Raw genomic sequence first — 27,205 nt, 5'->3', positions numbered from 1 at the left:
TGTACCTTGGTACATGTGACAATTATACACCAATTTCAGTCTAATTCTGATTCTGAGTAGAAGTTTCTTCAGTGAAGCAACAGAACCACATTGGTGACAATGGCTTCATTCTCTGTTATTACATGGCGATGGAAGTGTAAAAATATACATTCATGAAGAAAGCTGGAATAGATTGGGCTAATTGGAATCTGGAAGAAGGATTCTGAGGGGACTGGCATGTTAAATGCTGAGAAAATGTTTTCCCTAATGGGAGTATCTAGAAGTAGGGGCCAGGTCACTAACTTCAGTAAAGATTGAGAGGAAATTTTCAAAGATTGAAAAGATTAGCTTTATTTGTCACATGTACGTCGTAACAGACAGTGAAATGTGATGCTTGCATTGTGGATGTGTTGGTGGCAGCCCGTGAGTGTTTCCATACTTCTGGGCCAATATAGCGTGCCCATAACTTCTAACCCTAACCTGGACATAGTTGGAATGTGGGAGGAAAGCAGAGTATCCAGGGGAAACCCAAGTATCCATGGGTAGTATGTATGAACACCTTATAGGCAATGGTGAGACTTGAACCCTAATCGTATAGCTAACGTATATGCAAACATATAGCTTAATTTCTTCTGAGCGTGTGGTGAAAATTTGGAGTTCTCTACCTGAGACAGGTGTGAATGTACAACCACAGATGGACAGATATTAGGACCACAGGACCACAAAGAGTACAGAGAGGCAGCTGGGGAAATGATGCTGAGGCATACACTGGATCAGCCATGACGTGACTGAATGGTGGCCACACTCAAGGGGCTGATAGTCTGTTCTCGCTCATGTTTCTTAAGTTCTCCTGACCGTAACATCTCAAAGGGGGTGGTGCAATAGCATAGCGGTTAGCGTAACACCTTACAGTGCCGGTAACTCAGGTTCAATTCCCGATGTTGCCTGTAAAAAACTTGGTAATTTCTCCCTGTGACCATGTGTGTTTTCTCTGGGTGCTCTAGTTTCCTCCCAAAATCCAAAGACATAAGGGTTAGTAGGTTAATTCATCACATGGGTCTAGTTGGGGCTGTGTGGGCTCACTGGGCCAGAAGGACCTGTTACCATTTGTACTAGTGAGGCCTCACTTGGACTATTGTGAGCAGGTTTGGGCCCCTTATCTATGAAAGGATGTGCTGACATTGGAAAGGGTTCAAAGGAGGTTCACAAAAATGATTCGAGGATTGAAAGGCTTGTCATATGAGAAGCGTTTGATGGCTATGGGCCTGTGCTCACTGGAATGAGGGGGATCTATCGAGTGCTGAAAGACCTCAATAGAGTGGAATGGAGAGGATGTTTCCTGTGATTAGGGAGTCTAAGAACAGAGGAAACTGCTTCAGAATAGAGGACCATCCATTTAGAATGGAGATTGGGTGGAGTTTCTTTTGCCAGAGAGGTGAATCTATGAAATTCGTTGCCACAGGCAGCTGTGGAGGCTATGTCGTTGGATATATTTAAGACAGAGGTTGATAGATTCTTGATTAGTCAGGGCGTGAAGGGACATATGGAGAAGGCAGGGTATACAAAACTATGAGGGGATTAGATAGGGTAGGCTTTTTTCCTCTGAGGTTGGGTTGGATTACAACCAGAGGTCATGGGTTAAGGGTGAAAGGTGAAAAGTTTAAGGGGAACATGAGGAGAAACTTCTTTGCTCAGAGGCTTGTGAGAGTGTGGAACGTGCTGCCAGCACAAGTGGGCCGTGAAAGCTCGATTTCAGTATTTAAGAGAAGTGTGGATACTTACATGGATGGTAGGGGTGTGGAGGGCTATGGTCCTGCTGCAGGTTGATGGGAGTAGGAAGAATAAATGGTTCAGCACTGACTAGATGTGCCAACAGGCCTGTTACTGTGCTGTACTTTTCTGTGACTCTATGACTCTGTTGGGGCAGTGAGGGAAATGGATCAGCCATGATGAAATGGTGAAGCAGACTCGATGGGCCAAATGGCCTAATTCGGCTCCTACATCTTATTGTCTACCTTGCTGTATTTCTAAATGAATAAAAATGTAACAAAAAGGTTTTGTGCATGACGGTTTTAATGGATGGTGACTTGTTTGTTCTTGCAGGATGCTGGAAGATGATCTGAAGCTCAGCAGTGATGAGGATGAAAGTGAACAGGTAAAAACTGTAACAAATGCCTTGCATCTCAATGTGACTGAAATTATCCCCAGGGCAAAATCAGAAAAAAAATTATACTGAATCACAAAGCAAAATATTTGAATACTTCAATGACAAAAGGACGTCAAAGAAGTACAAAAGTAGAGAGGGAGAATTCCAGAGATTCTGATCCAAGAAGCTGAAGATGAAGGTTTCAGTGGTGATTCAATGGAATTTGGAGATGTAGAGAAATTTGGAGAATTTGGTCAATATAAGGTCTAAACCTCTTCTGCCTGTACATGAACCATATCCCTCCATTCCCTGCATATTCATGTCCCTATCTCACCATCTCTCAAATGCCACGACAGTATCTGCTTCCATCACCATCCCTGGCAATACCTTCCAGGCACCTGCTACAATCTCCAAAAAAAAATCTGCTCCATACATTTCCTTTAATCTTCCCCCACTCCTTACCTTAAATGCATGTCTTCTATTCTTTAACATTTACATCCAGGGAAAATAAAATATCTGTGCCTTTTATAATTATAAATGTCTATCAGTTCTCCCTTCAGCCTCCAAAGCTCCAAAGAAAACAATCCAATTTTGTTCAAACTCACCATATAGTTCATACTCTCTAGTTCAAGCTTCATCCAAGAAAAAGTCTTCTATATGATCTTCAAAGCTTCCACATCCTTACTGTCATGAGGCGATCAGAATCACACACAGTGCCTCTTATAAAACACCAAAGATTTATACCACTACAGTATGACTTCTTCCTCTTATACTCAATGCCCCAACCAATGAAAGTATCTACATTGTTTGAGTGGATTTGCAAATGCATCAGTCACCTCTTTCCCGCATAAATTTCATGACTTGATGCATGCACTGTTTGTTCCCACCTGGACCCATAGGATCCACTGGGAGGAATGGATATTGAATACAATCTGAGCCAATTAGACTGAGATTTCACTTTGCATTCCCTTAACTACCAAACCAGTCCAGGGACTTGCTTGATTCTCAATTGTTCAGTGACCTATCTCTTGCACCAGATTGGCTCCAACACAGTCAAAAAGCACGCCCAGTTCTTTAAGAAATTCCACAAATCTTGTGAATTAGTGGCCCATGCATGAAGGAAACAGTCTGTTCCGGATGTCGAAGCATTCCCTGAATGAGGAATCACAACATTTATACGTGCCATTAATGCTGCAAGATAGTCTGATGCTTCTTGCCGGAATGTTATCAAAAATATAATTGCTGAACTATTAAAGAGCGAAAATCTTTGTCAAAGGTTTTAACTAGTATTGTAATGGTGGGGAGGGAGGCAGGGGGCAAGAGATAGTAGGGAAAGTATTCCAGAACTTTAACCACTTACTGATCTGGCCCTGGTTCAATACCATGATTATGATCTTCTCTGAATTGTTGTACATTAATGCAGGGAGCAGTGTTCCAGGAAGCTTCTGATCACTCAGTTAACAAAGATATCTGGTGATAATACCTGTTTCACAGAACCTTTTGTTTTAATTGGCCGCCGTTACATCTTAGAAAAATAAATGCACTTAACCTTCACTGTCATTGACTTGAGAGGAGTTTATGAAATTATGAGAGGTGTAGAGAGATTAGACGGTCAGTATCTTTCTCTTTGAGAGGCCGGGTGGAAGTATGTCTCTACTAAAGGGGGTATAAGATGCTCCTTCCCTCTGCCAGCATTCAGGTCACCCTTGGGCAAGGTGTAGCACCTGCTTAGCCCCACAATCAGGGTCACGTGAGGCCATAGGAGCAGATGGTGGATGATCATATGAGCAGCCGATGCGTGTCATAAATCCTGGTTATGTGACCACTGAGACCAGGCAAACGATCTCTGAAGATTATTGATATGGCTGGGGTCACCAGTCTTGTAAAGACACAGCCCAGAAGAAGGTAATGGAAAACCACTTCTGCACAAAAATTTGCCAAGAGCAATCACGGTAATGAAAAGACCATGATCATCCATGTCATGTGACATGACACAACAATGATGATTATGATCTTCCTCGAAGAGTCGAAATATCTAAGACCAGAGAACACAGTTTTAAGGTGAAAGGGAGATGTATAGGGTAAGTGTTTTTTACACAGATTTGGGGGGGGGTGGTGCCTGGAATGTGCTGCCAAGGGTAGTGGAGGAGATGGCAAAGGAACTGAACAAGTATTTTGCATCAGTCTTCACTGAGGAAGACAGCAGGATACCGGACACTCAAGGGTGGCAGGGAAGAGAAGTGTGCGCAGTCACAATTACGACAGAGAAAGTACTCAGGAAGCTGAATAGGCTAAAGGTGGATAAATCTCCTGGACCAGATGGAATGCACCCTCGTGTTCTGAAGGAAGTAGCTGTGGAGATTGCGGAGGCATTAGCGATGATCTTTCAAAAGTCGATAGATTCTGGCATGGTTCCGGAAGACTGGAAGATTGCAAATGTCACTCCGCTATTTAAGAAGGGGGCAAGGAAGCAAAAAGGAAATTATAGACCTGTTAGCTTGACGTCGGTGGTTGGGAAGTTGTTGGAGTCGATTGTCAAGGATGAGGTTACAGAATACCTGGAGGCATATGACAAGATAGGCAGAACTCAGCATGGATTCCTTAAAGGAAAATCCTGCCTGACAAACCTATTACAATTTTTTGAGGAAATTACCAGTAGGCTAGACAAGGGAGATGCAGTGGATGTTGTATATCTGGATTTTCAGAAGGCCTTTGACAAGGTGCCACACATGAGGCTGCTTAACAAGATAAGAGCCCATAGAATTACAGGAAAGTTACATACGTGGATAGAGCATTGGCTGATTGGCAGGAAACAGAGAGTGGGAATAAAGGGATCCTATTCTGGGTGGCTGCCGGTTACCAGTGGTGTTCCACAGGGATCGGTGTTGGGGCCGCTTCTTTTTACATTTTACATCAACGATTTGGATTATGGAATAGATGGCTTTGTGGCTAAGCTTGCTGACGATACAAAGATAGGTGGAGGGGCCGGTAGTGCTGAGGAAATGGAGAGTCTGCAGAGAGACTTGGATAGATTGGAAGAATGGGCAGAGAAGTGGCAAATGAAGTACAATGTTGGAAAGTGTATGGTTATGCACTTTGGCAGGAAAAAAAAGGGCAGACTATTATTTAAATGGGGAAAGAATTCAAAGTTCTGAGATGCAACGGGACTTGGGAGTCCTCGTACAGGATTCCCTTAAAGTTAACCTCCAGGTTGAGTCGGTAGTGAAGAAGGGGAATGCAATGTTGGCATTCATTTCTAGAGGAATAGAGTATAGGAGCAGGGGTGTGATGTTGAGGCTCTATAAGGCGCTGGTGAGACCTCACTTGGAGTGCTGTGGGCAGTTTTGGTCTCCTTATTTAAGAAAGGATGTGCTGACGTTGGAGAGGGTACAGAGAAGATTCACTAGAATGATTCTGGGAATGAGAGGGTTAACATATGAGGAACGTTTGTCCGCTCTTGGACTGTATTCCTTGGAGTTCAGAAGAATGAGGGGAGACCTCATAGAAACATTTCAAATGTTAAAAGGCATGGACAGAGTGGATGTGGCAAAGTTGTTTCCCATGATGGGGGAGTCTAGTACGAGAGGGCATGACTTCAGGATTGAAGGGCGCCCTTTCAGAACAGAAATGCGAAGAAATTTTTTTAGTCAGAGGGTGGTGAATCTATGGAATTTGTTGCCACGGGCAGCAGTGGAGGCCAAGTCATTGGGTGTATTTAAGGCAGAGATTGATAGGTATCTGAGTAGCCAGGGCATCAAAGGTTATGGTGAGAAGGCGGGGCAGTAGGACTAAATAGGATAAAATGGATCAGCTCATGATAAAATGGCGGACCAGACTCGATGGGCCGAATGGCCTACTTCTGCTCCTTTGTCTTATGGTCTTATGGTCTAAAGTTAAGTATGTCGGAGTTGCTTAAGATTCTTTTAGAGAGACATATGATCAGGCCTATTCGAGAGGACTAGAGTATAAAAGCAAGGATGTAATGCTGAGGCTTTATAAGGCTTTGGTCATACCACACTTGGAGTATTGTGAGCAGTTTTGAGCCCATATCTAAGAAAGGATATTTTGGCATTGGTGGGTGTCCATAGGAGGTTCATGAAAATGATTCCAGGAATGAAGGGGTTAACGTATGATGAGTGCTTGATGGCTCTGGGCCTGTACTCGCTGGAGTTTAGGAGAACGAGGAGGAATCTCTTTGAAACCTATTGAATATTGAAAAGACTAGATATGTAGAATGATGTTTCCTGTAGTGGGGGAGTCTAGGACCAGAGGGCACAGCCTCAAAATAGAGGGATGTCCATTTGGAACAGAGATGAGGAGGAATTTCTTTAGCCAGAGGGTGGTGAACATGTGGAGGCCACATCATTGGGTTTATGGCTTTGTGCAACAGGATTAAACAGAGTGGGCAGTCAGATGCATTTTCACAAGGCAGTAATAGCTAATATAAGGGGGTATAACTGTAGGGAGTTTGGAGAAAAATACAGGGGGATGTCAGAAATAAGTTTTTTTACACAAAGAGTGGTAGGTGCATGGAACACCCTGCCGGGGTGGTGGTAGGGACGTTTAAGAGACTCTGAGGTATGCACATGGATGAAAGCAAAATAGAGGGCTGTTTGGGCAAGGAAAGGGTTAATTTGAACTAAGGTAAGTTAAAGGGTCGGCACAACATTATGGGCCACAGGGCGTACTGTGCCATGCTGTTCTATGTTCTATACATAATTAAAAAGAGCAGTGTATGCTTTGGGTATCTATAGGCAATCCGCAATGGTGGATTTCATTATGTATGGTATTTACAATGGCCGCAGGATCCCTATAAAATGATATTCCTGTTTTATGTATTTGTAAGTTAATATAGCACCACAGATGACAGGGAATCAAAGGACGGGTCTGGAACTTATTTTTTTATATATAAGTGCTGTTCAATCTTGCTGGCTTGTAACAGTTTTGTGGACATAGACCTTTGGCCTCTGACATTAATACAAATGAACACATAGGCTCATGGCCTTGTTCATCGCGATTGGCTCACAGGGCATCAAATTCAGATTCATATTCATTTATTTATTGCATTTACATTCAAACATATATCAAAATGCGTCATCTCATCATCCCAATATAATGTACAATAAATATCAATTGAACACACACTTGAGGGTTGTATGTATTTCATTTGGAGGACCTGTGATACTTTGGAGTTTCGAAAAGGATGCTGTACCCGAGGTAAATTGGAGCTGACTGTCAGCTTTGAAGATCTAAGGAAGACATAAATCAATTTAATTACAGTCAGCATCTGTTCTTACAGCTTTACTGTAACTTGGCTCACTCTGGCAGGCTTTCTCTCACTTTAATGAGTGCGGCAACCGAAGACCTTAAAGCATTGCCCATTAGCCCAGCAGAGAAAGGCTGTGGGCACAGATCATTTGTGAAGAGAAGCATGGGAATGACACCCCCAGCCATTCTCCCAACAACAGATGATTGAACTTGACATTGATGTAAAATTTCCGCGGAAGGGACAAATCAGAGTTTCAGTCACCATTTAATGACCAGTGTGCTGCATTATATTTTTCCCTGTGTTTAAACAACTTACACTAAGGGGAGGTGCGATCACTCGATTCAAGTATGATGTTCTCCTAAGGAGTTATCTGTTGGTGGATCCTCAGGTGGTTGTAGAGGACAGTCAAAGATCCACATACTCTGGTGCAGTGTGGTCAAGAGTAAGCGGTGGGTGTGATTAGTGATTGGGCATTTTGGTTGTTCAGTCTCTCTTTTCATAGCTGCATAGCAGAGGCCACTTATGAAACCCAGCTCCCTCTTGAACAGATTTCCTCCAGGTGTATTTATTGAGTGAAATGCCTTCCCAGTTTTTAGATGTAACGTTGATTTTCTTCGGGATGATTGCAATGTTATCTTTGAAGTGCTTCCTTTCCCACCAAGGGCTCACTGACTTTTCTTCAGCTTCGGTAAAGGATCTGTTTGGGGCAAGGTGAGTTAGGCATCCAGAGGACATGACCTATCCATCGGAGTTAGTGTTGCTTTATCATAGTGGAGATGCTGTTCCATGTTGGTCTCCTCCTGTATTACTGTGTCTGTCCTCCCAGCTGATCTTTGAAACTTTTCATAAGGATCTTTGGTGGTATAGTTCCAGGACTTGAGGGATAAGAGAGGTCAGACAGCTGTGGCTCAATTGAGAGACTCCTGTCTCCAAGACAGAGGTGTATGGGCTTCAATCCCCCCTCTAGGGATTTGACCATGTGAGTCTTGGCTGCCACATCTGTGTAACACTGCTACAGTGCCAGTTTTCATCATTCTTTTTCACTTGAGACCTGCCTGCTGTTGCATGAAATATTAAAGGGGTTAGCTTTTTCTGTTCCACATACATCGAAACATCCAGTGAAATATGCCATTTGTGTCAAATTAAATCAGCGATGATTATGCTGGGGCAGCCACGTTTCCGGCACCAACCTAGCAAGCCCACAACTCTCTACCCCTAACCCGTACGTCTTTGGACTGTGCGAGGAATCCGGAGCCCCCACACTATCATGGGGAGGACATATAAACTCTTTACAGGCAGCAGCGGAAATTGCACCCGATCGGTGATTGTGCTTCCCACAATGTTACCATGTCGCCCCATGTACCTGGAGGTTCAAAGTTCAAAGTAATTTAATTATCAAAGTAGGTATCTGTCACAATATGTTACCCTGTGATTCATTTTCTTGCAGGCATTTATAGGAAAGTAAAGAAATGCAATAGAATTTATGTAAAACTATACATAACAAAGACCGGCAAACAACCAACGTGCGAAAGAAGAAAAATTGTGCCAACAATAGAAAAAGATAAATAATGCTGAGAACATGAGTTGTAGAGTCCTTCAAAGTAAGTCTACAGGTTATGGAATCAGTTCAGTGTTGAGGTGAGTGAAGTTGATCCACACTGGTTATGGAGCAATAACTGTTCCTGAACCTGGTGGTGTGGGATCTAAGACTCCTCTACCTCCTTCTCGATAGCAGCAGTGAGAAGAGAGCACGTATCTGTATCTGTAAACATCATGTATCTGTAATAATGGAAGGATGGAACGTAGTTGTTGAGTTGAGTTGAGGCCCAAGTCGGTCAGGGTCAACCATGGATGTTGCATCCCAGCTATCTAGATATGCAAGCCAGGGCAGTACAATATGGAGAGCAATCTGTTGCCCATATAACAAGCTCCCCCTCTCCACGCACCTGATAAGCCCAAAGGAGCGGCAGGGTCCGATACAGTTTGGCATCAGCAGTGTTGCAGGAGTTGCCAGTCAGCGTTGAACTCAACTTAGGACTACCACATGGACTTCATCACCAGAGTTTTCCTCAGGGTTTACTCCCAAAGCCTTCCCCATGAGTGAGTAGAGCTGCAAGGGAGCAGACGTTTGAGATCAGAGTTTTTCCTCCTCCTAAATCAGTAGCCAACCATAGCTGATGAGCCCCATCTGCTCAGAGTGACTAGTTTAAAGGCACCAGTAATCTGCCTTTGCCTCTTCTCCTGTCAGTAGAAGCAGTTCTTCTGGGCTTAGTAGCTAAGCTGCCTGTGAAAGCCAGAAGCTAGACTTTGTGGTTAGAGACTATTTGAGATGCATGGCATTAGGAGAATTTAATAGGTAGTTGGAACTTGTACCCTTACCTTCTCCGGCTGTGATAACGTTATGGAATATAATTGGGTTTATCACCAGTGGTCTGGTAAATAGTTCCTGCCAATCAATAGTTTAAGTATAGATTGTCACCAGGTTACTGGTTATGGGGACCTGCTGTGCTCAAAGCTTGCCATATTTACTACACTACATCAATAACTACCAAAAATATTTCACTGGTATTTTTGGACATTAAAGGATCAATGCAATCTCACAGTTTTTCAGAATTTTCTGGCTGCCATTGGCATAGTTGGCAGTTTAATCCAAATATAAATGGTGTCACAGTAGTGTAGTGTTTAACGTGACACTTTTACTCTTGAGGGCCTTCCAGAGTTTGGAGTTCAATTCCAGTTCTGTCTCTGGGTGCTCCAGTTTCCTCCCACAGTCCAAAGACATACCGGGTAGATTATTCAGTCATTGTACATTGACCCGTGATTAGGTTAGGGTGAAATAGTTGGGTGGTGAGGTTGCTGGGGTGACGTGGCTTGAAGGGCCAGAAGGGCGTACTCTGTGCCATAATCTCTAAATAAATAAATAAATGGATAGATAGATAGATAGATCAGGAAGGTGCTTGATTGGGTTTCTGGGAGTGGATAATGGGCCTGGTTCAACAAGATACATAATCATAGAGTTATACAGCAGGAAACAAGCCCTTTGGCCCAACTGGTTCATGCCAACCAAGATACCAATCCAAGCTAGTCCCATTTGCCCACATTATACCCCTTTGAACCTTTCCTTTCCATGCATCTGTCCTACTGTCTTTTAAAAGTGGTTTTATTTTTACCTGCCTCAACCACTTTCCCTGGTCCCTCATTCCATATACACACGTGTGAAGATGTTGCCCCTTAGGTTCCTATTAAATCTCTCCCTCTCACCTTAAGCATCTTTCCTAAAGCAAGGCGACCAAAACTGAACACAATTCTTCCAAGCAGAGCTTCGCCAGCATCTTGTATGTGGGAGTTTGAGGGATTTTCAGGGAATTCCTTCTGCCAATATATCTGACAGATAAAATGATTCTCATTATATTTTTCATTTCTGATGTATCAACTGCAGTGTCTTTTGTCTGTCATTAATCACCACTTCATTCAAGCTAACTCCTTGTTATCATTCTCTGCCACTTTATCATATCCATTCAATAATCTCGTTATGAGCTGATCTATTATCTGCCTTCATTATAGGGTCAGAAGTGAGGAAGTTAGTTATGTGCTTAATCACATCTTCAAATTCAGGATTAGATTTATTATCACTGGCATATGTTGTGAAATTTGTTGTTTTCTGGCAGCAGTAGAGTGCGGTACATAATATACCCTCAAAGGCCACTTTATGAGCTACCTCCTGTACCTAATAAACTGGCCATTGAGTGTGTGTCCATGGTCCACTGCACGGTTAGGCATGTTGTGCATTCAGAGATGTTGCACACCACTGTTGTAATGCATGGTTATTTGAGTTACTGTCACGTCCTGTCAGCCTGATCCAGTCTGGTCATTCTCCTCTGAACTCTCTCATTAACCCACAGAGCTGCTACTCACTGGATGTTTTTTTTTTCCGTTTTTCACACCATTCTCATAAACTCTAGAAACTCTTGTGCATGAAAGTCTCAGGAGATCAGCAGTTTTTGAGATACTCAAATCACCCCATCTGGCACCAACTATTTTTCCATGGTCAAAGTCAATTAGATCACATTTCTTCCCCGGTCTGATGTTTGGTCTGAACAACGACTGAACCTCTTGACCATGTCTGCATGCTTTTATGTATTGAGTTGCTGTCACATGATGGGCTGATTAGATATTTGCATTGATGAGAAAGTTAACTTAACAAAGTGGTCATTGTGTGTATACTATCAATTACGTATATATAAACAATACAAAACACAAAGCATAATTATGAATTGTAGTTGTGAGAAGAGGGCATGTCCTGGGTGGTAAGATGTCACCATTTTTATTTTATTCAGATATGCAGCACAGAACAGGTCCTCCTGGCCCAACTCGCCACGCAGCTCAGCAGCCCACGATTTAATCCTAACCTAATCACAGGACTATTTACAATGACTAATTAACCTCCTAAGCAGTACACGTTTCAACTGTGGGAGTAAACCAGAGCACCCAGAGAGAGCTCATGGGGGAAACGTACAAGCTCCTTCCAGACAGCACTGGAACTGAACTCCCAACTCTTAACGCCTCAAGGTGCAATAGTGCAGTGCTAACCGCTACACTACCATGGCATCCCTTTTTTGAGTCATCGCCTTTTAAAGATTTCCTCCAATGATGGGGAGGCTAGTGCCCATGATGGAGCTGGTTAAGTTTACTGAACTTTTCAATCCTGTGCAGTGTCTCCTCTCTACCAGACAATGATGCAACCAGTTAGAATGCTCTCCACAGCCCACCTGTGGAAATTTGCTTTGAGGAGATTTGATGACAAAGTAAATCTCCTCAAATATCCCCTTCCCAGTGCTGCCGCCACATTCTCGGAATCTTAACTCTACCTCTCCAGTAATTGGCACATCATCATTATGTGCCATGCCATATGACATCGGCAATCTATGACCATGATGGTTCTTGGCAAATTCTACAGAAGTGGCTTGCCATTGCCTTCATCTGGGCAGTGTCTTTACAAGACGGGTGACCCCAGTCATTATCAATACTCTTCAGAGATTGTCTACCCAGAGTCAGTGGTCACATTATCAGGACTTATGATATGCACCAGCTGCTCATTGGACCATCCAACACCTATTGGCACTTCAGCATCCTTTATGCATTACTTTAGACCATAGTACATTCTTAGCGCCATCCTGAGTGCAGTATACACAAAGTGCTAGAGGAGCTCAGCATGTCTGGCAGCTTCAATGGAGAGGAATAAGCCGTCAATGATTAGGGCTGAGACTCTTCTTCAAGATTTTGCACCATCCTTTCATTTTGTGCTCACTGTTCAGATTCATATTAGTTTATTGTCATTTGCACCAGGGTTTAATGACGATCCTTGCTCCTGTGAAGTTCAGCGTGAACAGCATCGGCATTCGTAATAAATACAGTGAGGAGCATAGACAATAGCATGGCGCAATGTATAGTAGTGCAGACTGAATTAGTGTAAAAATGTATTAGACCATAAGGCACAGGAGAAGAATTAAGCCATTCAGCCCATCAATTCTGCTCTGTGTGGTTGATTTGTTATCCCTCTCAACCCTAGTCTTCTGCCTTCACCCCATAACATTTGACACCCTTATTAATCAGGAACCTATCAACCTCCACTTTAAATATATGCAATGACTTGGCCTTTACAGACATCCATGGCAATTAGTTCCACAGATTCACTGGCTAAAGAAATTCTTCCTTACCTCTGTTCTGAAGGGACATCCTTGTGTTCTGAGGCCACGTCCTCAGTCCTCGTCTCTCCAACTATCGGAAGTATCCTCTCCATGTCGATTCTATCTAGGCCTTTCAATATTCAAAAAGTTTCAATGTGATCCCCCGCATACTTCTGAACTCCAGTCAGTACAGTTTGGGTGCCACGGTAGCACAGCAGTTAGTGCGATGCCATTACAGTTTGGGGTGTTCCTGAATTTGGAGTTCAATTCCTGCACTGTCCATAAGGAGTTTGTATGTTCTCCCCATGAGCCACGTTGGTTTCCTTCAACAGTACAAAGACGTTATCAGTTCGTATGTAACTTGGTCATTGTAAGTTGTCCTATGATTAGGCTCGGGTTAAATAGGTAGATTGCTGGGCGGTGCAGCTTCTTGGGACCGAAGCTCCTGTTTCATAGAACCATAGAACACTACAGCACAAAAACAGGCCATTTGGCCCTTCTAGTCTGTGCCAAAACTTTTTCTGCTCGTCCCATTGACCTGCACCTAGTCCATAACCCTCCAGACCTCTCCCATCTATGTATCTATCCAATTTATTCTTAAAACTTAAGAGTGATCCCGCATTTACCACATCAGATAGCAGCTTGTTCCTCACTCCCACCACTCTCTGAGTGAAGAAGTTCCCCCTAATGTTCCCCCTAAACCTTTCCCCTTTCACCCTAAAGCCATGTCCTCTGTATTTGTCTCTCCTAATCTATGTGGAAAGAGCCTACTCGCATTTACTCTGTCTATACCCCTCATAATTTTGTAAACCTCTATCAAATCCCCCCTCATTCTTCTATGCTCCAAGGAATAAAGTCCTAACCTGTTCAATCCTTCCCTGTAACTCAACTCCTGAAGACCCGGCAACATCCTAGTAATCCTCTCTGCTCTCTTTCAATTTTACTGATATCCTTCCTATAGTTAGGTGACCAGAATTGCACCAGAACTGTTTCGTGCTGTTTCTCTAAATAAATAAATACAGGCCCAGAGCTTGTATTTGTTGTATTTGTTATCACCATGTACTCTGTGTGCCTCGTGAGCAAGGAATTTCATTACACACTTTCCACCTGTGCTGGAGTTGAGCAGCGAACTAGCTGAAACAGGCAAGTGCTAAACAAACAGCCAGGTTGCCACCTGATGTGCCTGAGGGTGTGGGGAGGAACTGTTATATATAACAATAAACTAATCTGAAATATGACATTTTTCCATTCATTATCCCAAAATGCCCATCAATGCGTCTTTTGCTTCTCCCATTCTTTAGACATGCACTGGAATCATTGGAATGAGGCAGAATATTAGTTTGGCATGGACTAGATGGGCCAAAGGGCCTGTTATTGTGCTGTAGTGCTCCTTGACTCCATGGGTACATGCTCTCACTCGCCGTAAGTCACTTGGAGCATTTGCAGCATTCTGCTGTATCAATGATCCCAGAAAGGGAGGCAGACAGCCAATAGCTATTGGCCGAAGTACTGAGCCAGTTGCAAAAGAAATCAGCTGCTCTCAATAAATTGTTCACCACAGCAAACAAATTAAGAAACAACTGTACTTGATTAATTAATGCATGGGTTGAGTGTTAATCAACAGAGTGTTCAAGATTGTACTTGGAGTACACAGTTTCCACCAAGCGTGTTTAGCAAATGGGTCCACCACATGACTTTTGTTGGTGAGATGAGGGTTGCATGGTAACGTAGCAGTTCGCACTACGTTGTTACAGCACCAGCAACCTGGGTTCTGCCGCTGTCTGCAAGGAAGTTGTACATTCGATCTGTGACCATGTGAGTTTTCCCCAGGTGCTCTGGTTTCCACCAGCAATCCAAAGATGTTAGGGTGAGTAGATTTCAGAGTCATAGAGCACTACAGCTGAGCAGCAGCAGTCCCATCAGCTCATCTAATATCTGCCAAACTTTTAATCTGCCTAGTCCCATCAATCTGCTCCTGGACCGTAGCCCTCCATACCCCTCCCATCCATGTGCCCATACAAACTTCTCTTAAACGTTGAAATCAAACTGACATCCACACTTACGCTGGCAGCTCGTACCACCTCTCATCACTCTCAGAGTGAAGACGTTTTCCTTCATGTTCCCCCCGAAACATTTCTCCTTTCATCCTTAACGCATGGCCTCTAGTTGTAGTCTCACCCAATCTCAATGGAAAAAGCCTGTTTGCATTTCCCTATCTATATCCCCTCATAATTGTGTACACCACTATCAAATCGCCCCTCATTCTCCAACACTCCAGGAAATAAAGTCCTAACCTATTTAATCTTTTCCTATAACTCAGGTCCTCAAGTCCTGGCAACATTGCCAGTTGACAGTTGCTGAATTCATTGACTATTTTTCTGCATTTGGCGTTTATTTGGCTCTGAGGCATGTAAGAAGAGCACTTTACAATAAAACAAAACTGAAAGAAAGCAGCAAGCTAAGATCTTGCAGCATGTCCAAGTGGCTGCAATGATCGTGTTCAAATTCACGAGTACCTGCAAATTAACCACTCAACCCCACATTAACCTTGGACATTCATTCTGGATTTGCACTTTGCTTAGAGTAGGAAGGTTGGCTATCTTGGTTTTAATCATGCAGTTTGGATATCATCATGGTGCAACACACACAACATGCTGGAGGAACTCAGCAGGTCAGGCAGCATCTCTGTAAGAGAAATAAAGAGTCAATGTTTCAGCTGTTTATTTCCCTCCATAGATGCTGCCTATCCTGCTGAGTTCCTCCAGCATTTTGTATTTTGCTCTGGATTTCCAGCATTTACAGATTCCTGGTTCCTGTTGTCTAATTTGCCACAAATACATAACACAGATCCGTAATTACTTGAAAGTAGCATCATGAGTGGAAAGGGTCGTAGGGAGTTGCTTTGCACATTGGCCTTCATAAGTTGAGTGCAGGAGTTGGGATGTTATGTTGAAGTATAAGACATCGGTGAGGCATAATTTGGAGTATTGTGCGCAATTTTGGTCACCTACCTACAGAAATGGGGTCAATAATATTGAAAAAGAGTAGAGAAAATTTACAAGGATGTTGCTAGGACTTGAGGACCTGAGTTATAGGGAAAGGTTGATAGATGAAGACTTTTTCCCCTGGAGCATAGGAGACTGAGAGGTGATTTAATAGAGGTATACAAAATCAAAGGTCTACAAAATAATGAGGGGTATTGATAGGGTAAGCAGGCTTTTTCCACTGAGGCTGGGTGTGACTAGAGGTCATAAGTTAAAGGTGAAAGGTTAAATATTTTAAGGGGAATATGAGGGGGAACTTCTTTACTCGGAGGGCATTGAGAGTGTGGAAAGAGCTGCCGGCAGAAGTGGTGGATGTGGGTTCGATTTCAGCATTTAAGAGAAACTTGGATAGGTACATGGACAGGAGGATTATGTAGAGCTATAGTCTGGGTGCATATTGATGGAAGTAGGCAGATTAATAGTTCAGCATGGACTTGATGGGCCAAAAGTTCTGTAGTATCCTATGCTTCTATGACATTAGACCTGGAGCCCATGGACCCCTAGCTTAACTGTATTTGTCCATGACAAAAAAGAGGTTGCGAACTCCTGCTCCAGACTCAAACTCAATATCCTTCAGTATTGACACCCTGCCGTGTCTCCTCCAGCTTCAATTTCATTGTATCCTGCAGCCCAGTAAAAATACAATAGGTGCTCTTCAGCTGTCGTTTGACTATAAATGGAAAGGAAAGGTCAACTGATCAAAGCTTCTTCCATGTAACATGGCTATGAATAGAACAGGATACAAGGAGGCTTTGATTGACTTTTCCATTTTACTCATAACTTGCTTCGGAAAAAAAGCCTGATACAATGGATTACAATAGTGACTTTAGACCCTGCAAAGGCTTGGCAGCGAGGAATCATGCCCAGCACAAGAAAACGCACAAAAGTTTTTTTGATAAGCAATAAATGAGATCTTCATGGTACACATGGGCCTTGATTGAAGATTTGACTTAGGCTGGTAATAGTGAGGATGATTGTAGAGGGTTTTTTTTCAATTGATGGATTAGATTTAGTGATCAAAGGATAATCGTTACAGAGCATAACTGAGTGAAGATTGAATAAAGGCGACGGTTAAGCAACCTTGAACTGCATTTAGCAGAAGGACGTCTGTGGTATTATTCTTCTAAAAAAAGTCTAAAATGTGACAGGTTAATTGAACCTAGGTAAACTACTGTCTGAAATCTATCCAGTACAATGGCAGTTTCATGAAATAAACAGTACTTTCTGAATTGCAGTGAGATAGCAGACTGTTAAAATGATTTGATAGACTGCATTTTTAGAAGCATTGAGCCAGCATGCCTCCTGGCCGTGTTGCTTAGCAACATTTTAATTCAAGAAGGATCAAAAAGACAAAATCCCTATGGAGTTGAAAACAGAAATGAGACTGCAGTTGACAGATGATATGAGTTGTTTCATATAATATACTGTGAAGATCACTGAGTTCTTTCATGAATGATAAATGGTCTGTACACAGATCAATGGGTTCTGCAATAAACTGGAACCATGGTCCATATCTGAGGTAGCAAAGGTTGCATAATCGGGAAGAGACCAGAAGATTTGGTTATTGAAACAATTCCCTGTTTGTTTTTGCTGGTGCACAGTGTGAATGGAAATCGTTGCCAAAACCTGGAAGTCTCAGATTTCCGTTTTAATAGCATCATAGCAACATAGCGTCAGCAGTGCATGGCATGACGTTATGACAGTGCTAGTAATCCGGGTTCATTTCTGCCGTCGCCTGTAAGGAGTTGTGCAGTGATTAGATTAGAGTTAGGCCATTCAGCCCATCAAAACTGCTGTACCATTCCATCATGGCTGATTAGTTTTCCATCTCAACCCCATTCTCCGGCCTTCACCCATAACTTTTGCCACCCTTACTAATCAAAGACCTATCAATCTCCACCTTAAATACCCAATGACTTGGTATCCAGAGCCACCTGTTGCAATCAATTTTGCAAATTCACCACCCCCTGATTAAATACATTCCTCCTTATCTCTGTTCTAAGTGGATATCTTTCTGAGGGTGTGCCCTCGTCTCCAACTCTGCCACAATTGGAAATATCTTCTCCACATCCGCTTTGCCTAGGCCTTTCAATATTCGATAGGTTTCAATGAGATCCCCCCTCATTCTTATACACTCCAGCCAGCACAGTTCAGGCGCCACGGTAGCATAGCAGTTAATGCGACGCTGTTGCAGCTGGGAGTGTTCTGGAGTTTAATTCCAGTGCTGTCTATAAGGAGTTTTTATGCTCTCCCCTTGAACTATGAAATGGGACCTCTGGGTTCCTCCCACATTGCAAAGATGGATGTAATTAGGTGGCATGAGCTCGTTGGGTTGGAAAGGCTATACCTTTGAATAAAAATAAATAAATAAAACTGTACCAAACTACCACTGCTAGAGCCCTCACTCTGAGGATATGATAGTTAAGTAATTGTACTTCTCCCTGTGTGCCATACCTTCAAGACACAGCAGAAGTAGTGGTGCGGATTTGATTTCAACATTGAAGAGAAATTCGGTTAAGTACATTGATGAGAGAACTATTAGTCCTGGTGCAGGACCATGGCACCTGGGAGATTAGTAGTTCGACACGGACTAGATGGGCCAAAGGACCTGATAATTTAGATTATGAGGACACGCAGTCCTCTTTTATTGTCATTTAGTAATGCATGCATTAAGAAATGATACAGTATTCCTCCGGTGTGATATCACAAGAACACAGGACAGACCAAGACTGAAAAACTAACAAAACCACATAATTATAGCATATAGTTACAACAGTGCAACAATACCATAACTTGATGAAGAACAGTCCATGGCACAGTAAAAAAGTTCAAAATTTCTCGTAAGTCCCACATCTCACACAGACGGGAGAAGGAAGAAAACTCTCCCTGCCATGCCCGACCACAGTCTGACTCTGAGTCTCCGAAAACTTCGAGCCTCCGATCAGCCCTCCGACACCTAGTACCGAGCACCATCTCTATCCGAACGTTTCATCTTCAACCTCAGCCTCGGTCGCCAGCAGCAGGAAAAGCCGGGGATTTTGGGGCCTACCCTCCGGAGATTCTCGATGGCACAGTAACAACAGCAGCAAACCAGATATTTCAGAAATTTCTCCAGATGTTCCTCTGCTTCTCACGTCCGTCTTCATCAAATCAGAATTGTCCACGGCCCCTATTTAACAGATATGATAACATTTCACCGGAGAGCTGCGCGCGCTGCGTCGTGCTGCCATCTTCTCCTCCCGCCTCAATGTGCTGTAATGTTCTATGTCTTTATGACTTCAGGACAAAACCACTTGCAAGTATGTTATCCGTGGATAAAGAGAATTGTTCTGACTTCCCAGATGTAGATATTTGCCTGTTTGCAGTAAGCTGTAGTTAGATTCCCAATTAATATCTTTTTAAAACCATAGATAAACCACTAACTAGTTGTGTTTATCACTGCCTTCAATATGAATGGAATTGGATATTATTTAGGCTTTGCCCGAATGCAGACAGAGTGTAAATGTTTTGTACATGATCATTTACCTGGAAGAAGTGGTCAACAATACGGCTGAGAGTGTACAGGGTCTTGCACAGGTGAATGAAGGAATCTGCTGACCTTCGTCCCGAGCTCATAAAGTAAATGAGTGGCAAGCAGGGAGAAAAGTTCAAATTAGTTTCAAATCTGAGACCAAGTCAGAGTTGAGTTTATTGTCATTTGCACAAGTACATGGATGGACAGGTGAAATGGAAAATCTGCAAGATCACAGGCACAGAGCATCATAAAAATAGCATTTACAAAAAAAAATGTAAATTAAGCATAAATTATGCACAGTTTTTGCAAGGAAGAACACACATATTAGTACAAAGTGATCAAAGTGGTCATAGTGTTGCTAAACTATACTGATTATGGAGATTCTTTAAGGTTGGTTCAAGATTACAATGACCACACACATCATTGAGTCTTGTATTTCTTTCACATTGAAGATTATATTCGGACTTCAGAAGATAAAATGCAGATTCATTAATTTCAGGAGGCGTCAAACTAGGGGATGAAGTTATTGTATTGAGGAGGAGAACTGGGAGAAAACACATAAAGACCGATGGAATTGGTAGACAAGTCAAGTGAAAGTTGAGTTTGTCATATGAACAAGTACGTGTACATATGGCTGCAATGAAAAACTTGCCTGCAGCAGCATTATAGGCACATGGCATTAAAGACAATATTAAAAAAAACATAAATTTTACAAAATTATACAAGAAACAACACAATTTGAACAAAATAAAAAGATGGTTGCAGTACAAAGTGGTCATAGTGTTGCTGTCCTAAGAAAATATTGCCAGTAGGTTGGAGAACGGAATAGCTGAAAGAAAGTATCTGTTCTTGATCCTGGTGGTGTACGACTTAAGGCTTCTGCATCTTCCTCCCAATGGTAGCTGCAAGAAGATGGCATTGCCTGGAGGGAGGGAACCTTTGATGATAGACGTTGCCTTCTCCAGGCAGCGTTTTCTGTAGATACTACCTGCCGTGATGTGTCGAGAAAAAACACTACTCTCTGCAGCTTCTTACGTTCCTGAGCATTTGAATTGTTGTACTAGACCTGTCAGGATACTTTCAACCATACTTCTAAAGAAGTTTGTTAGTGTGGTGGCAGAGGAATAAAGGGATGGAAAGAAAGGGAAAACTAAAAGAGATAAAACACAAAATAAGGAAAAATAAACCAATCTTTGCAATTCGGGAAAAATAATTGGAACAATTTATTGCCACAAGACTGACACAAAACCCAGTTTTAATCAGTCTTGTTGATCAAGTCTGGGTTATTAATTAGTACGATTGGCAGGGCCTTTCCAACATGAATTACAAGCCCTAAATGGTTGCAGTGATTCTGCTGGGGATATAAATCTAGCTGTCTAGAGACTTTTGGTGAGGTTTCAGTTTTTTTCTGTTTGATCTGAGTTACTGGCAGTGTATTGCAATTTGTGCACCATTTGTGGAGAATAGGAACTCAAGCTGTCTGTCTCCCTCATCACAGATTGCTGTTTTCTTTAAAAAAAAACAAAATAATATTGGCAAATGACTTGAACACAGTTACTTTTACAGCAATCTCTGGGCTGTTAAAGTAATCTTATTCATATTTTGTACTAGGCAAAGCCAGACCTCTTGCCTTGCGTTAGAACTGAAAGAGCCAAAGTCCCAGGTTGTATTCGTGAGAACGTCAAAGTCAATCGCTGACAGGTGTGCCCACACAGAGTAAAGAGCTACTGATTCACTGGGGTTCTGCTGGCAAATCTGTCAAAGAAAGTCAAAGTCATCTTGAGGCAACAAGTGGTTTACGTCAAGAACTCCAGAAATATTCTAATTGGGCGCCACAGTCGCGTAGTGATAAACGCAACGCTATTACAGCTCGATGCATTCCGGAGTTCAGAGTTCAATACTGTTGCTGTTCTGTAAGGAGTCTCTGTTCATCCTTCCTGTGAAATGCATAAGTTTTCACCAGGTGCTTCTGTTTCCTCCCACAGTCAGAATCAGAATCAGGTTTATTATCACCGGCATGTGTCGTTAAATTTGTTAACTTAGCAGCAGCAGTTCAATGCAATACATAATATAGAAGAAAAAAATAAACATAAATAAATAAGTAAATCAGTGTATATTGAATAGATTAAAAATCATCCAAAGACAGACCAGTCAGTAGCTTAATTGGTGATTGTAAATTGTTCTGTGATTAGGTTAGGGTTAATCAGGTATATCGGGGTTGCAGCGTGACTCGAAGTGCCGGAAAGGCTGTATTGCTAAATAAACAAACAAACAAAATATAAACAAATGGCCTTGTTACTTGGTCCTGCCATTCAGAATTGTCACCTGTCTTTCATTGGCATAGAAAGGGGGCGATTCTGCCCAACAGATCCTTGCCAGTTCTCAATGGAGCAACTTCATTAGTACCACAGACCATGCAAGCTCCGCACAGACAAGAGAAGATTGGATCTGGATCCCTGGAGCTCAGTCAGAATCAGAATCCAAATCAGGTTTATTATCATTGACATAAATCATGAAATTTTGTTGTTTTGCGGCAGCTGTACAGTGCACTACATAAATATACTATAAATTATAATACGAAACAAATTCAAAGATTCAAAGTACATATATTATCAAAGTATGTATGCAATATAGAACCCTGAGATTCATCTTCCCATAGACAGCCATGAAAACCTGTTTAAAGGAAACATCCAACACCCAAAGCACAAAAAATTGAACAAATCACACAAATGGCAAAAAAAATGAGTGAATAACATACAGAAGATTAAATAAGTTATGCAAAAAGCGAGCAAAAAATAGTGAGGTAATGTTCGTGGGTTCATTGTCCATTCAGAAAACTGATGGTGGTGGGAAAGAAGCTGTTCCAAAATCATTGAGTGTCTGTCTTCAGACTCCTGTCCCTCCTCCCTGATGGTAGCAATGAGAAGAGGGCATGTCCTGGGTGATGGGATTCTTAATGATGGATACCACTTCTTGAGGTATCATCTTTTGATTATGTCCTCTTTTGTATTATCTTCCCATTCCATTGTCTTCCAAATGAAGACAGAGAAGGAGGACCCAATTGTTTTGAATCTTCTGGACCTGTAGCATCTCTGGATCTGAAGCTAATGCAAACTCCCCTACAGTTCACTGAGAGAAGCGATTGTTACATTAACCTCCTTAGTCAGGTTCAGTATCATGCATATGTCATTATATTTGTTGTTTTGTGGTAGCAGTACATTGCAATACATAATAAAAACTATAAATTACAATAACATATATATAACTAATTAGTGCAAAAAAGAACAAAATTGAGGTAGTGTACATGGGTTCATAAGCCATTCAGAAATCTGACAGTGGAGGGAAAGAAGCTGTCCCTAAAACACTGACATGTGGGTCTTCAGGCTCCTGCACCACCTCCTTGATGGTAGCAATGAGAAGAGAGGATGTCCTGAATGATGGGGATCCTTCATGATGGATGTCACCTTTCCGAGGCATCACCTTTTGAAGACGTCCTGGATGCTGAGGAGGCTAGTGTCCATGATGAAGCTGGATGAGTTTGCAACTTTCTGCAGCTTTTTCCAATCCTGTCAGTGGCCCCTCCATACCAGACAGTGATGCAACCAGTGAGAATGCTCTCCACAGTACCTCTGCAGGAATTTGCAAGGATCTTTGGTGACATACTAAGTCTCTTCAAAAACCTAATGAAATCTAGCTGCTGTTGTGCCTTCTTTGTAATTGCATCAATAAGATCAGTTGCAAAGCGATGCCCGTCAACAAAGCCTGTACTCAGTTGTGTCAGCCAGCTTTAAGAGTCATGTCATGCAATTGTTTGACATTCATTAAACATGAAAATTACTAGCGAATATAATCAAGGATCCCTCCCACCCGATTTGTTCTCTCTCCCTCCCCCCAGCCCTTTCGTCAGAAGATACAGAAGCTTGAGAGCATGTACCCCAGACTCAAGAACAGCTTCCATCCTATAGTTATGAGACCCTTGACAAGGACCTCTTAAAGATAAGGATGAATTTGTGATCTCTCAGTCTGCCTCATCCAGTTTAAGATGGTGTTTGAGAATCTCAGTGACTTCTGGCTGGTGGCTAACGAAACAAGGGAAGGAACTAAATACTTTGTTAATCATCCTTTTTCTGGCAAACGATCATCACACGTAATCATCTGTCCTACCGAAGGGTTTCGGCCCAAATGTCAACTGTACTCTTTTGCATTGATGCTGCCTGACCTGCTGAATTCCTCCAGCATGTTGTGTGTGCTGCTCGGATTTCCAGCATCTGCAGATTTTCTCTTGCAAGTAATAGCCTGTCACTTCCCTTTGGACTTGGAGGCAATACGACGTGGCTGAACCGAGACTAGGCAAGGCGGCGGGAAAAACCCGAGGTTTGATTGATTTAAGCGCCGCACTGAATTGTAAAGTTTGGGTACAAGCCAAATCGAGGCGGCGGGGTTGAGGCCCCAGAGCACAGCAAAGCAACCCAACCGATGTGCGATCAGGAAGTCGGGCCCAAGACAAGGGATGAGCCGGCTCAGATCACTGCTCCATGAAGTTTACCGAGCTTTGTGCTGAACGAAGGGTCCTTGGACAACGTTGCATAATGTATACTTGGATTTTAATAATGTTCTTTTAAAAATTACTTATCTTGATGTGGTAGATGGGGTTTATTTGTCTTCCCGCATTGAACTTTCTCTACAACTGTAACACTATATTCCACATTCTATCTTCCTTTTGTTTTACCTCAGTGCACTTATGCATTAAATGACACATCTGGATGGTACATGAACTAATGCTTTTCACAGTACAGTGAAGGAACAGGCCCTTCAGCTCACAATATTGTGGTAAACCAATTAAATTAGTAGTCAAATGGCAAACTAAACCAAACTCTTCTACCTACAAAATACCCATATCTTTCCATTTCCCTTACATTCATGTGCCTATCTAAACATCTAGAACATAGAAAACCTACAGCACAATACAGGCCCTTTGGCCCACAAAGTTGTGCGGAACATGATCCTACCTTAGAAATTACTAGGCTTACCCATAGCCTTCATTTTTCTAAGCTCCATGTACCTATCCAAAAGTCTCTTAAAAGACCCTATCGTATCCGCCTCCACCACCGTTCCCGGCAGCCCATTCCATGCACTCACCACTCTCTGAGTGAAAAACTTACCCCTGACATCTCCTCTGTACCTGCTCCCCAGCACTTTAAATCTGTGTCCTCTTGTGGCAACCATTTCAGCCCTGGGAAAAAGCCTCTGCCTATCCAGACTATTCTCTTAAAAGTCCCTGATGCAGCTGCCTCCACCATCCCAGTTGTCATAAGCGACAATAATTAACCCATTATCAATTAGTAGCTATCCACAACTCAATAATCCCAATTGAAAACAGAGAGGGGATCAATTCCTGCAACAAGTCCAGCCTGGCCTCTGACCCAAGAGCTGGTACTGTGCACGCTAACAAGACAAGCAACTCACATCCTTGTGTGTCCCAGACCTCTGCTTTTGACCATAATCCTGTACAAGTCCTTGACTTAATGGTGTTGGCCAAGGCAAATGTTCCATTTGTAACCATCAAAGTTGTCAACAAAGCAGAGGCCAATGCATTTAATTATCCGTTTTTCATTTATTTATATTGGATAATTAGTCACCAAAGGTCATACCAAGGAATAGTAGTAAAGGGAGTCAGTAACAAACTCAGAAGGGATTTCAAAAGAAATCTCTTCACCCAGAGAGTGAGGTGAGCATGGAACTCACTTCTCCCTGTGAACTGCTGTATGGGGTGCTTCGGTAGTCTAGCAATTAGCACGACCCTATTGCAGCTTGGAGCGTTGGACTTTGGAGTTTATTTCTGGCATCCTCTGCAAGTGAGCCTCCGTTCTTCCTGTGTGTGCATGGGTTTTGTCTCGGTGCTCCAGATTCCTTCCACGACGTACCAAAGAGGCACCAGTTAGTAAGTTAATTAGCCATTGTAAATTGCCCCATGATTAGGCTAGGGTTAAATTGGTGGATTGCTGAGTGGGCGCATCTCTGAGGGTCGGAAGGGCCTGTTCCATGCCGTATGTCAAAACAAATAAATAAATAAACAACAGCAGATACTCTGTCAAAGGATTAGTTCAATCCTGCTCCAATCATGTGACACCCCCAAAATGCTGGAGGAGCTCAGCAGGTCAAGCAACTCCTATGAAAATGAACAATCGACGTTTCGGGCTGAGACCCTTCTTCAGGACTGGAAAGGAAGGGGGAAAGCGCCAGAACAAAAAGGTGGGGGGAGGGGAAGGACGATAACGTGAAGGTGATAGGTGAAGCGAGGTGGGTAGGAAAGGTAAAGGAAAGTGAAGGAAGAGGAGCATCAGGGGTTGGATAGGCAGGTCAGAGTGTGGAATAGAAGAAGTGGGGAAGGGGAGGGAATTTTCTGTTTTACCGGAAGGAGAAATTGATATTCATGCCGTCTGGTTGGAGGCTACACAGATGGAATGTAAGGTGTTGTTTCTCCACCCTGAGGGCAGCCTCATCTTAACAGAAGAGGAGGCCGTGGATCGATATGTTGGAATGGGAATGGGAATTGGAATTAAAATGTTTGGCCACCGGGAAGTTCCATTTTTGGCAGATGGAGCTGAAATGTTCGATGAAGCAGTCCGGCAATTTGCGGTGGGTCTCACCAGGGCAGGGAAGGCTGCACTGGGAGCACTGGATACAATAGATGACCCCAGCAGATTCAGAGGTGAAGTGTTGCCTCACCTGGAAGTGCTGTTTGGGGCCCTGAATGGAGGCGAGGGACGAGATGAATGGGCAGGTGTAGCACTTTAGCCACTGGCCTGGAGGGGATTAGCGGGAGGGCCAAATGGACAAGGGAATCGTGGAGGGAGAGATCCTGCAGAAAGCGGAGATTTGGAGGGGGTGTGGTAAAGATGTGTTTGGTGGTAGTATCCCTTTGGAGATGGCGGAAGTTTTAGAGAATGATGTGTTGGATGTGCTGTCTCTTGGGATGGTAGGTATGGACGAGAGCACAGTTGGAAAGAATGAAAGGGTTAACATATGAGGAGCATTTGATAGCTCTGGTCCTGTCCTTGCTGAACTTTAGAAGAATGAGGGGGGATCAAAGCAGAATCTATTGAATAGTTAAAGGCCTAGACAGAGTGGACATGGACAGAATGTTTCCTATGGTGAGGCAGTCTAGGACCAGAGGACACAGCCTCAGAATTAGAGGACAGCTCTTTAGAAAAAAGATGAGGAAGAATTTCTTTCATCAGATGGTGGGGAATCTGTGGGACTGATTGCCTCAGACAGCTGTGGAGGCCAAGTCATTGGGTATATCTAAAGAGGAGGTTGATAGGTTCTTGAATAGTAAGGACATCAAAGGCTACAGGAAGAAGGCAGGACAATGGGGTTGAGAGGGATAGTAAATCGGTCATGAAGGAATGGCAGAACAGATTTGATGGCCTAATTCTGATCCTGTGTCTTATGGTCTTTTGGAAAGAAAAAGAAATCTATTTGTTTCACTTTCTTCCTGATTCGTGATATCCAAAAGTACTTTGCAGTCAATTCAGTGTCTCTTGAAATGTTCAAGGTTCAAAG

The 27,205-nt window shown here is 42.8% G+C and overlaps 1 protein-coding gene across 4 annotated transcripts in view; it reads left to right on the top strand.

Moving 5' to 3' along the window:
- The window catches only part of aff2 (AF4/FMR2 family, member 2), a 711,233-nt gene that overhangs the window by 529,275 nt on the left and 154,753 nt on the right, over positions 1–27,205 (top strand). For all 4 annotated transcript variants that reach the window (XM_063061151.1, XM_063061150.1, XM_063061152.1 and 1 more), the window contains exon 8: positions 2,083–2,134. In XM_063061151.1, coding sequence (XP_062917221.1) covers positions 2,083–2,134 — 52 coding nt within the window. The remainder of the gene's footprint in view (positions 1–2,082; positions 2,135–27,205) is intronic.

Source organism: Mobula hypostoma, chromosome 10, assembly GCF_963921235.1.
Source record: "Mobula hypostoma chromosome 10, sMobHyp1.1, whole genome shotgun sequence".
In the NCBI taxonomy this organism is placed as follows: domain Eukaryota; kingdom Metazoa; phylum Chordata; class Chondrichthyes; order Myliobatiformes; family Myliobatidae; genus Mobula; species Mobula hypostoma.
This window is presented reverse-complemented; position numbering and strand designations above follow the sequence as displayed.